The sequence below is a fragment of the Glandiceps talaboti genome, chromosome 16 (assembly GCF_964340395.1).
Source record: "Glandiceps talaboti chromosome 16, keGlaTala1.1, whole genome shotgun sequence".
NCBI classification, from domain to species: Eukaryota; Metazoa; Hemichordata; class Enteropneusta; family Spengelidae; genus Glandiceps; species Glandiceps talaboti.
Window position 1 is genome coordinate 19374398 of NC_135564.1, and position 13193 is coordinate 19387590.

General features: G+C 35.9%; 2 protein-coding genes across 2 annotated transcripts; both read left to right on the forward strand.

The window, feature by feature from the left end:
* Positions 1–878: 878 nt before the first annotated feature.
* On the forward strand, positions 879–4310 carry LOC144447496 (resistin-like). Its single transcript, XM_078137536.1, has 4 exons — positions 879–1035; positions 1907–1990; positions 2479–2550; positions 3118–4310. Exons 2-4 carry the CDS (start codon positions 1921–1923, stop codon positions 3267–3269), a joined length of 294 nt encoding a protein of 97 aa, XP_077993662.1. The 5' UTR covers positions 879–1035; positions 1907–1920; the 3' UTR covers positions 3270–4310.
* Positions 4311–9727: 5417 nt separating this feature from the next.
* Positions 9728–12703, forward strand: LOC144447444 (resistin-like). The gene is made up of 4 exons (XM_078137476.1): positions 9728–9883; positions 10456–10542; positions 11112–11183; positions 11568–12703. The coding sequence occupies exons 2-4, from the start codon at positions 10470–10472 to the stop codon at positions 11717–11719; spliced, it is 297 nt and encodes a 98-aa protein (XP_077993602.1). The 5' UTR covers positions 9728–9883; positions 10456–10469; the 3' UTR covers positions 11720–12703.
* The last annotated feature ends 490 nt before the right edge of the window (positions 12704–13193 follow it).

Sequence of the window (13193 nt, forward strand, 5' to 3'; positions counted from 1 at the left end):
ACAATAGCTTTAGAATCACATTGTGTATTCCACTAAATACCTGTAAATCTAAAGCTCCAAGCCAAACCAGAACCCAGATTTAGAATCCACTGTGTATTCCACTACAATATCCCGGGTCACTTTATACTATGTGGCACACGTTTGGATTCTACATAGATTCTGCTTTATTCTGCCAGTATCCACAACTATGTGTTGTACTAATTTGTAGACGTTACTGGTGGAGATGGAACACTTTACACAGTGTTAGTTTGTATTTGAATTTACAAGTTCTGTACACATGTGCAGTCTCTCCCCGCCGGCACCCATGCATCGCCCGACTGACAAGTGAACACGGAGGGAAACTGTCGGTGATGGGACATGCCGGAAGTATTACCTTTTCCATAAGTAATAAACAATTCTTGAGAAACAGGAAGTTCAAAGTTACTGGTATTGGTAGGATGTAAACAAACTTGGATTATTTCATTTACAATCTGACGATCTCGAGCTGTCTTTTCATTTGACCTTTGACCACCAGACTACACTCGTCTCTCAGCCTGTTCCGAAGTCATGCTACTTACAGGACAGATTTTGATTGCTATAGTCATATAGTTTTGGAAAAAGGGAATTGCTGCCGTGGTGCACGGTGGCCGAAGAAAATTGTTATTGGGTCCTATCCTCCAGCCCTCCTCTCAGAAAACAAATGGTTTACCCCACAGGGAGAATGGATTTACGAGTGCCTAGCAGAGTATGCAGTTACGTCGATAGAGGGTGCACTTCGTGAGCGTGATGCTTTTAGTAGAAAACCGGATGTTTACAATTCACCTAATAGTTTTAACAAATAAAATATTTCTAGGAATTTGATCACGTCTACTTTATAAAACTGCAGAGTGGGAGGATAAAGCAAGTCATACGATTGATTGTCTTCAACACTGTAGTGCAATTCTTTCAGGCAGAGTGAACAGCCGTGCAGACGATTTCGTGAGACGGATCCGTTGTCCTACTATTACAGTACTACATTTTACCTTGTCTAACGGACGACTTCTTAGCATTTTCAAGGTAAGTATATTGAACTGTTTTATTTTGTCTGTAGAGTGTCTCATTTTACCTTCAAAGTTTCGTCTCCTATTTTGTCTGTCATCTCCACTGATGCGATATTTCGTGAACTTGGGCTGAGAACGAGGCAAGTAGGTTTTTCGAATATTTATCGGTACTCAAAAATGAGATCAAGACATGTTACTCTTCTATCACATACGAATTCTCAATTAACCATCAAGTAACTACAAGTAACCGTCTAAGGTTATAGAGTTACACAGCGTCTCATTTAACAAACTAAACACTAGAGAGAGTCACATAGTTACAGACTGCACCCGCGTAACAAAAACAGTCACAAATCATTATACCGTTAATCGTTCAAATCGATGGAACACTAAACCTAAGGCCAAAAATAAAAAGTGGTGTTTCTGGTCAGGGCATTTTGTCTAAAGTGGTGCGACGATGCAATTCATTTTTATATTGTCAAACCTGTCACTCAATCCGATTTATGGCAATTACGTACTGTTCTTTTTATTTAGACCTTTAGAGCAAGTGTGTATGTATATGTGGGGCAAATGTCCGACGGTCATTTTCTAGTTCACTATTATCTCTCGAAGTGTCTTTATCAGTGAATTAATGTACGGAGGGTTATTGTTGTATCCCCCCCCCCCGGATCTCAGTGCAGACTGCATGGGCTGGACAAACATGTAAAAAATCGACGTGGGAGTATTTGTGATGCGCGCGCTGACCAGAAACAATTATTTCTTTTTTTTGGCCTAAAAGGCTGCAAATTAGTGTTGATACCTTGCACACCGAACACCAAATCTTGGGAAATTATCCTCTGATATTTTGAAAGTAAGCAATTTAAGGTTTTGTTTGTTTTCTTCCTTTCTAGCTTTCGAGTATAATATGAAGACTAACTTGATCCTGTTAACTTTGATTGGTGCTGTTTTCTTATCTCTGACACCTTCAATACACGGTATGTGGTTTACAGTTTGATACTGCAATGATCATATATATTTGTCTTTACAGTCCCGCTCTTACACAGTAATACTTGTACACCTGCATGTGTATTGAACAAGTACATGTCATGGTGTTCCTTCCCCCCTCCCCCACCGGTCAATGCACACATATGTATTCCAAACTATATTCTACATTGAATTCTACATTCTACATTTGTATATTGTGTTTGTTTGTTTGTTTGTTTGTTAGTTAGTTTGGTTTGCTTGTTTGTTGTTTGAAATGACGATTCGGGTAGTCACTGGGAGGGAGTACAGGTAGATCAACAGAAATACACAAAAATTGAGAGATACGGACAATTATTTTTTTACAGAAATGGTAGACAGTGAGAGAGTCAGAAGCAGAGAGAAAATGATTCGCTTTTGACTATATTATACACGAGAGTTTTCTGTAACATAATACAATCCTTATTTATACATCATACGTATATCTTTTCCTTTCTTTCAGGTGCAAGTTTGCAATGTATTAATAAAGGGATCGATGGTCAACTTGCCCGCAATTATGCAACGTGTCCTGTAGGTAAGGGATTGTGTACTTTCTCTTATCTTGAAATTGGGTTAGGAAGCACAACTGAAAAAAGGAACTTAAGATTTTTTTTTAAATTCGTTATAGTAATTGTCTGTTAGTGTGTGTGTATATATATATATATATATATATATAACTCGGTGAGTATCAATCTGCTAAGACAGTGCTCTATACCGCAGTGGCAGAGCGCAATAGTTTTGGTAGTACTGGAACTCTTTCAGTTACAACCAAGAAAGAGTTCCAGTACTACCAAAACTATATATATATATATATATATATATATATATATATATATATATATATATATATATATATATATATATATATATATATATATATATATATATATATATATATATATATATATATACAAATGTATATATATATGTATGTATGTATGTGTGTGCGTGCGTGTCTGTCTGTGTGTGTGCGTCTGTGTGTGTGCATATAAAATACCGATATATTTGGTGCAGATATATGTGATTTTTTAAGTTTCCGCTCAGTGATATACAAACTATGACAAAAGAGGACGTATTAATCAAAAATTTACTCTGTTTACAGGTTACATAGTGACTGGGTGTAGTTGTGGCATGGCGTGTGGCTCCTACACCATCCAAACACATCACGGTCGATCTCGATGCTACTGTCACGCAGGATGCAACGGTGGTAAAATGATAGATTGGACATCGGCACGGTGCTGTAAAGTCTATTAAGATATAGCTATGGATTAGAATCATTACTATGATCATGAGGGGCCGAAAAAACATGTCGTTGCGGGTGCTATTTTTACTTCTGTACAACTGCGAATCGTTCACTCTTTAGGTTGACATACACGTAGTTATAGGAATTGTATGTTTTTTTCTGTTTTCTCATGTCGTAGCCAATAATAATAAAATTATTACTTCCTTCACTAACTTTTAAATGCGTAGTATCCACGGAACCAGCCAAGGAATCGTTTTATTTCAAGAGCCCATACACGTAATGCACAGTCACTTGTGAGCTAATGTTATATTTCAGGATGGTCATATTCTAGTCTGGGATGACCACAATACAAAATAATGACGTTATCAGGTATATACGATTATCATTTTAAAAAAATACCATTGCCGGTGATTGCTATCGACGGTATTTTTTAAAATAATTATCGTATATACATAACTTCATCATTATTTTGTATTATGATCATCCTAAACTAGAATATTAGCATCCTGGAATAGAATATTAGCTCACAAGTGACTGTGACGTAATGTATCTCTGCTCTCGCGACCACATACAGTTAGCTAAGCTAGCCAACATCTCAGGAATTTCATACTTGTACAGTGCCGTAAAAGGTCATGAAATTGTTTTACGACGATGCATGAATGACACCAAACCAAAGATCAGGAAGAATGCTCAATTTACTATATTAACTGTGTTTCACGTCAACTGTGCTTGTCTTAATTTTGTTTACACATCCGGTGTTAAATTAATATAAAAACAGAGTTCATACATTGGAAGATAAAGATATAAAATTCAAAATCTGGTCGAAACTAGGAGAACTGTCTATTGACAGTTTTTTAATCTGTAAATGTCAAGATAAAGAAGAGCCAAATAATCTAATCACCATCTCTTGAACATGATATGACTTATGTACATGTTTTACATTGAGGGCGCTCTTACAAGCATTGGCCATCTCACATTTGATCCATTTCGTTTTGAAAAGAATCTGTAGTTTCATATCACACATTGTTATTCATTTAAAATGGTCGAATAAAAATAATGACTATATAACTTTTAATTCGTTGGTTTTAGTTGTGTCTGTCTGTCTGTCTGTCTGTCTGTCTGTCTGTCTGTCTGTCTGTCTGTCTGTGGATGTGCATGTGTATCTGTGTGTGTATGTATGTATGTATGTATGTATGTATGTATGTATATATGTATGTATGAATGTATGAATGTACGTACGTATGAATGTATGTATGTATATATTTTGTATGTATGTATGTATGTATGTATGTATGTATGTATGTATGTATGTATGTATGTATGAATGTACGTACGTACGTATGTAATATATGTGTGTATGTATATGTACACGTGTATGTGCGTGTATGTGTATGTGTGTGTACACATTGGAGAGGCTTTCAGTTCTTAATCACACGTTTACTAACAGACTGAGTATGAATGTCTTAGAAATGACAATCAAAGTAAATAAGAAGGATACTGTATGTAGCAAACAACAGTAGTTTTCGTCCCGGACACGTACTTGTGATGTACAACAACGATTTTTTCTGGTCTGGCTATGAGGGCGTCACCAATTTGCAAGTGCTGAAAATATTTTGGTTGGATTCAAAATATCATAGGTTCGGTAGGGCCATCAGAAATATATAAATAAACAGTTTAAATGTAGTCAACTTTTGAATGATTCAGAAATATTTTTTATCGTTTTGCCATGAATTAAATGATGAAATAATTATGATAAAAGTGAATTCTCGGTGAAACAACTATATAAACTAATCAGCACATTCTACGTATGTTGGTCTCAACTTGATAGTCTAAAGGGAAGACGCCTTCTTGAACATTTTGCTTTAAAAGGGAAAGTTTTGAGTAACTGAAATAAATGAGATCATAGTCAAATTTTTGAATTGATACAAAAATAGTTTATTGTATCAAAATTCTTCATATATTATAGTCTAAAATTATATAAGTAAAATCCATCTGCAATATTGTTGCATTCAAAAAAAATAACAAAAAATCGTAGAAGTATTTCTCTTGATTAAAATTTACTGGCAATGAAATCTAGTCTACTAGTAGACAACCTGCAATGGTAGAAAAGAACAGAAAAGTGGTAATTAGTAAGAGGATGTGATTTTATATTGTCATGTTACTACTATAATCACTAATATATGTATGTTTTATGTGAATGTAATAATGATGTAATGTTGTTGTTAAATACGTTGTTGTTGTTGTTGTTGTTGTTGTTGTCGTCGTCATTGTCGTCGTCGTCGTCGTCGTCGTCGTCGTCGTCGTCGGTGTTGTTGTTGTTGTTGTTGTTGTTGTTGTTGTTGTTGTTGTTTTCAAAAAGTGTGACCCAGAAAGTTCTAAAAACCTAAATCAACTTGGACTGCTATACCGGTATTAATAATATAGATAGAAATTCACGTCAGACAATATACTATAGTCATGGTCTCAGTTATGGCTTTAGAATCTTATACACGTTGTACAACTTACCTTATTTCATATGAAAACTGTAGGAAGACACAATCTATTCTATATATTTGGGTTTCTTAGCAACTCTTTTCTCCTCGATTCCACCATCCTCACTGATAATAGAAAAACACAAAGACATGCCGTACGTTAGTGGAGAAACGGTCACGTGATAGTGAAATGGAAACGAAATATGTAAACTTAGACTCAATCTGATGAAATTCTGATGTAGGGAATACATCCGTAGGTACAAGGCGCTCGGAGAATTAAAAAGAACAAACGACAATAAAAATAAGAGGAAATGAAAGAAATCGAGTCAAGTTCACTACATTAGATTTGAATCACACTGACTTAGACCTCAGACCACTATTGATTCTCTATAATGGTCTGAGCTTAGACTGTAAGGTACGTTGTGTCGCTCAGACGTCATTGATCTGGTGCAATTAGATTGGCCGCGACGATGTCTGAGGGCGCCCTGTCACGGTGTTGTTTCCTCAGATTGGAATATCACCATGAATAGATAAATGTGAATATTTTTCTTCGTTCAGCCGAGGAAAATATGAGTGTCCTGCGATCACGGGTATTTTCCTCGGCTGCACGAAGAAAAATATTGGGAATAATATAATTATATAACACCATCGCCAGTAAAATATATAAAAAATCGGAAGAAAGTAATCGCAATTTTAAGCGTTTCGACTCATATTTCGAACACAGCAGAACGTAGACACACGTTGTGATGGCATACATGCGCCTTGCCCTGATGTAGAACGACCAGAGTATATATTCCATATTTTTTTGTTGAATCTGGCTCGTGCATGGTATAATGACTGGCTAGGTTTCCCGCCATATAGACTTTGACGACGATTGATTATACATATGGCATTATACCATGTGTAAGTCAATCCATTGTCTTTGAATAGAAACTTGATGAAGATACGGATTTTATAAACTGGCTCTGTGGTACTCAAAATATCCAAATCGCTATTGATTATTTTCCCCAACTTTTCATACTGATTATGCCTGAGGGGTTGAATTATATTATTGCCCAATAGTCTTCTCCAGGGTCATATGCTTCTCGTATTTTCCTTGCAATTGGCTGAATGGAAGACAAATATTAGGGAATGTTTGGGGATAATATCTATTTGTATTAACGCAAACCAAATTGAACTCATTCGAACAAAAATGTATGGGATTTATATCCGGTTCGTTTACGTAAAAAATAATGTGTGTTTATGTCATTGGTTCCGAGATGCTTAAAACATCAATCAAATCGTCACCACTGGTACCTTTCATGGTTTACATAACTGCTGCATGCCAGGGTATAAATATGTAATATTTCTTAATATTTGTCGTCATGCAGCTAGAAAGCACTCTTGACCCAAGGAATTAAAGCCTGTTACTACTCATTTTTCGATTCGATTCGCAATGCCACGGCCTTCTCATAATTAGGTCACTTGTATTTTCCATGGCTGAACAAAAGACAATATCAGGGGACAACATCTAATCATTGCCTGTGTCATCAAAGCCCTATTGTGACAACAACTGATGACAGTCTAGATCTATTTCTTGATTTAGTTACTCTCCTCAGAACAGTAAAAATGTAAAAAAAAAATCCCATCTGATATATTTGAAACCTTTGTGTATCTTAATGACATCTACAAAGTGAATTTTATATTTTTTCTTCTTCTTTCTCCATATAGGCATACGATGTCAGCGACCATTTCCCTGTCGAGATGGTATTAAATTAAGGATACAGTGACCAATTCTGAAAAAAGAATTGTACAATCAGTGTATAAGCGAATAAAACCAACCATTTGATTTCAACTCAGTTTGTTTCACTGATGTGATCCTTTTAACAAATGCAATATACAGACGTAGGTGGCACTCTATCATGATACGTGACATGTAATATTTACTAGCCAGGATAATATGTATGCGAACGACGACAAAGTCGAGCCATAGACCGTCCACTAACGTTGACGGAGGGTATATGGTCTCGTATATAGCATCAATATGATTTGCGACATAACAATGTATACAACTAATACACTGAGATGCGACAAATATCTCGGCAACAGTTGTGTGTTCTTGATTGGGTATGTTTCGTGGCATTTGATATGACAAGTCAATGAAGTAATCATGTATACAAAGATAACCTCAGACAGACAGACAAACAGACAGACAGACAGACAGACAGACAGACAGACAGACAGACATACCTCTAGGATGCATACAGGGTGACAGGCAGACAGGGTGACAGACAGGGGGAGGGAGGGAGGGAAGGAGGGAGGGAGAGAGTGCGTGAATGATAGTTAGATAGAGATAATAGATAGATAGATAGATAGATAGATAGATAGATAGATAGATAGATAGATAGATAGTTAGATAGATCGATAGATAGATACAGACTGACAGACAGACAGACAGACAGACAGACAGACAGAGACAGAGAGACAGACCAAGAGACAGAGACAGACAGCGAGACAGACAGAGAGACAGTCAGAGATATTAAATCATACACGAACACATGCTCATGGCAGTCACCCGCATAATTAATAATAAGTTGCCATGGTTTATTTACCGAAATGTTTAAGTGGTTACAAACTATAATGGTAACAAAAAAAAAAGAGAAGGGTAAATGGGAAGTCAATAAATAGCTTGCATCTAGTTTAGCCTGACCCCCTGACATTGTACATTGTGACTGATAACAATAAGAAGTTCAGTTGTCGATAGCACTGAAATTCATACATAACTGAAAAAAAAACATTACACGCAAAAGTCTTCTTTTTTTACTATGAAAAGTCTAAACAACAAACGAAAAGTCCATACCTCTCTACATTTTTAATAACCTGTACTGCCCTACTAAATACTGTTCAAAAGATTTCCCAAAAAGATGTAGAGAATATTTCGATTTGATTTGAATAGTATCATTCCAAATTTTTGTACCTACGAATGAAATAGCAAACTGACCAAAATTCGTTCTCGCATATGGTACGGGTAAAGATTTTGACGATGACAAAGTCTCGTATTATGTTTATGTTTTATGTCACTAAAATAATCGGACAAGATAATCACTGATCATAGAGAATCACTGAATATAGGCTTGAGCTTATTGTGGCGAGGCGTTACTAGACATTTTGCAAATGTACTCATAAGTAATGTACTCGAACGCTCATAAGGTTTAATTTTGTCAAATCATGACGAAATATTTCGTGCCTCCATCCCTTTCAGATCATTACAATTTTCATACCCCCAACCCCTCTTCGCGCCCCAATTTTTTCCATAGCTCTCCCACCATTTTATCCTTCTTACCCCCCACGTAAATCTGCTTGTTCCCTAATGCCATGTTAATGCACAAAACTGTATTGATTAAATTTTAAGTCACACCTCTTGTCCTACGCCATAGCAGAGCATTTGACAAGCATAATACCCCCTCCACATGTCTTCTGATTCCTCTTATGCAAGTTCCTGTACTCCATAAGTATAAACAATTCTTGAGAAACAGGAAGTTCACAGTTACTGGTATTGGTAGGATGTCAACACCCCTAGATTATTTCTGACTATCGAGAGCTGTCTTTTCACTTGACCTCTGACTGACCACCAGACTACACTCGTCTCTCAGCCTGTTCCGAAGTCATGCTACTTACACACCTAAGGACAGATTTTGATTGCTATAGCCATTTAGATTTTGATTGCTATAGCCATATAGTTTTGGAAAAAGGGAATTGCTGTCGGTGCACGGTGGCTGAAGAAAATTGTTTTTGGGTCCTATCCTCCAGCCCTCCTCTCAGAAAACAAATGGTTTACCCCATAGGGAGAATGCCTAGTATGCAGTTACGTCGATAGAGGGTGCACTTCGTGAGCGTGATGCTTTTTAGTAGAAAACCGGATGTTTACAATTCACCTAATAGTTTTAACAAATAAAATATTTCTAGGAATTTGATCACGTCTACTTTATAAAACTGCAGAGTGGGAGGATAAAGCAAGTCATACGATTGACTGTCTTCAACACTGTAGTGCAATTCTTTCAGGCAGAGTGAACAGCCGTGTAGACGATTTCGTGAGACGGATCATTGTCCTACAATTACAGTACTACATTTTACACAACGACTTTGGTGCAAATTGCTTTCTTAGCATTTTCAAGGTGAGTATATTGAACTTTTTTTATTTTGTCTGTAGATCTAGAGTTACTCATTTTACCTTCACAGTTTCGTCTCCTATTTTGTCTGTCATCTCCACTGATGCGATATTTCGTGAACTAGGGGTGAGAACGAGGCAAGTAAGTTTTTCGAATATTCATCCGAGTCGGTACTCAAAAATGAGACCAAGAAAATGTTATTTTTATATCACATACGAATTCGCAAGTAACCATCAGTAACTACAATCTTAAATAACCGTCTAAGGTTATAGAGTTACGTTACACAGAGTGTCCCATTTAACAAACTAACCACCACAGTCCACAAAGTTAGAGAGTGTACCCCTAATAAAAACAGTCACAAATCATTATACCGTTAATCGTTCAAACCGATGGAACACTACACCTAAGGCCAAAAACAAAAAAAGGTTGTTTCTGGTCAGGACATTTTGTCTAAAATGGTGCGACGATTCGATTTGTAAACCTGTCACTCAATCTACGATTTATGGTAGTTACTGTACTTTTTATTTAGATATTTTGAAAGTAAGCAATTTAGTTGTTTTTTAATGTTTCCTTTCTAGCTTCCGAGTATAATATGAAGACTACTAACTTGATCCTGTTAACTTTGGTTGGTGTTGTTTTCTTATCTCTGACACCTTCAATACACGGTATGTGGTTTACAGTTTGATACAGCAATGATCATATATATTTGTCTTTACAGTCCCGCTCTTACACAGTAATACTTGTACACCTGCATGTGTATTGAACAAGTACATGTCATGATGTTCCTCCCCCCTCCCCCACCGGTCAATGCACACATATGTATTGCAAACTATATTCTACATTGAATTCTACATTCTACATTTGTATATTGTGTGTTTGTTTGTTTGTTTGTTTGTTAGTTTGTTTGGTTTGGTTGGTTGGTTGGTTGGTTGTTTGTTTGTTGTTTGTTTGTGTATTTATGTTTGTTTGTTTGTTTGTTTGTTTGTTTGTTTGCTTCTTGAAATGACGATTCGGGTAGTCACTGGGAGGGAGTGCAGGTAGATCAACAGAAGTACACAAAAATGGAAAGATACGGACAATTATTTTTTTTACAGAAATGGTAGACAGCGAGAGAGTCAGAAGCAGAGAAAAAATGATTCGGTTTTGACTATATTATACACGAGAGTATTCTGTAACATAATACAATCCTTATTATTACTTATACATCATACTTATATCTTTTCCTGTCTTTCAGGTGCAAGTTTGCAATGTATTAATAAAGGGATCGATGGTGAACTTGCCCGCAATTATGCAACGTGTCCTGTAGGTAAGGGATTGTGTACTTTCTCTCATCTTGAAATACCTGGGTTAGCACAACTGAAAAAAATAAGAACTTAAAGATTTTGTTATATATATATATATATATATATATATATATATATATATATATATATATATATATATATATATATATATATATATATATATATATATATATTTATATATATGTATGTATGTATGTATGTATGTATGTATGTATGTATGTATGTATGTATGTATGTATGTATAACATGTATGTATGTATGTATGTATGTATGTATGTATGTATGTATGTATGTATGTATATGCGTGTGTGTGTCTGTGTGTGTGCGTCTGTGTGTGTGCATACGAGAAAAGAGGATGTATTAATTAAAATTTACTTTCTTTACAGGTTACATAGTGACTGGGTGTAGTTGTGGCATGGCGTGTGGCTCCTACACCATCCAAACACATCACGGTCGATCTCAATGCTACTGTCACGCAGGATGCAACGGTGGTAAAATGATAGATTGGACATCGGCACGGTGCTGTAAAGTCTATTAAGATATAGCTATGGATTAGAATCATTATGAGGAGCCGAAAAAACATGTCGTTGCGGGCGCTATTTTCACTTCTGTACAACTGCGAATCGTTCACTCTTTAGGTTGACATACACGTAGTTATAGGAATTGTATGTTTTTTTCTGTTTTCTCATGTCGTAACCATTAATAATAATATTATTACTTCCTTCACTAACTTTTAAATGCGTAGTATCCACGGAACCAGCCATGGAATCGTTTTATTTCAAGAGTCTATACATGCAATGCACAGTCACTTGTGAGCTAATATTATATTCCAGGATGGTCATTCTAGTCTGGGATGACCACAATACAAAATAATGACGTTATTTGGTATATACGATAATTATTCAAAAATACCGTTACCGGTGATTGCTAATTGACAGTATTCCTAGACTATTTAGAATTATTAGCATCCTGGAATAGAATATTAGCTCATAAGTGACTGTGACGTAATGTATCTCCGCTTTCGCGACCACATTTAGTTAGCTTAGCTCGCCAACATCTCAGGACAATTTCATACTAGTACAGTGCCGTAAAAAGGTCATGAAATTGTTTTACGGCGATGCATGAATGGCGTCAAATTAGAGATCAGGAAGAATGCTCAATTTACTATATTAACTGTGTTTCACGTCAACTGTGCTTGTCTTAATTTTGTTTACACATCCGGTGTTAAATTAATATAAAAACAGAGTTCATACATTGGAAGATAAAGATATAAAATTCAAAATCTGGTCGAAACTAGGAGGACTGTCTATTGACAGTTTTTTAATATGTAAATGTCAAAATAAAGAAGCGCCAAATAATCTAATCACCATCTCTTGAACATGATATGACTTATGTACATGTTTTACATTGAGGGCGCTCTTACAAGCATTGGCCATCTCACATTTGATCCATTTCGTTTTGAAAAGAAATCTGTAGTTTCATATCACACATTGTTATTCATTTAAAATGGTCGAATAAAAATAATGACTATATAATTTTAATTCGTTGGTTTTAGTTGTGGCTGTCTGTCTGTCTGTCTGTCTGTCTGTCTGTCTGTCTGTGGATGTGCATATGTATCTGTGTGTATGTGTGTATGTATGTATGTATGTATGTATGTATGTATGTATGTATGTATGTATGTATGTATGTATGTATGTATGTATGTATGTACGTACGTATGTATGCATGTATGTAATATATGTGTGCATGTATATGTACATGTGTATGTGTATGTGTGTGTGTGTACATATTGGAGAGGCTTTCAGTTCGTATTCACACGTTTACTAACAGACTGAGTATGGATGTCTTAGAAATGACAAGAAAGATACTTAGAATCATTTCATTTATCATAAGTCCAAAATTTCACAAGTAGCAAACAACAGTAGTTTTCGTCCCGGATACGTACTTGTGATGTACTTCCCAACAACGATTTTTTTCTGGTCTGGCTATGAGGGCGTCACCAAGTGCTGAAA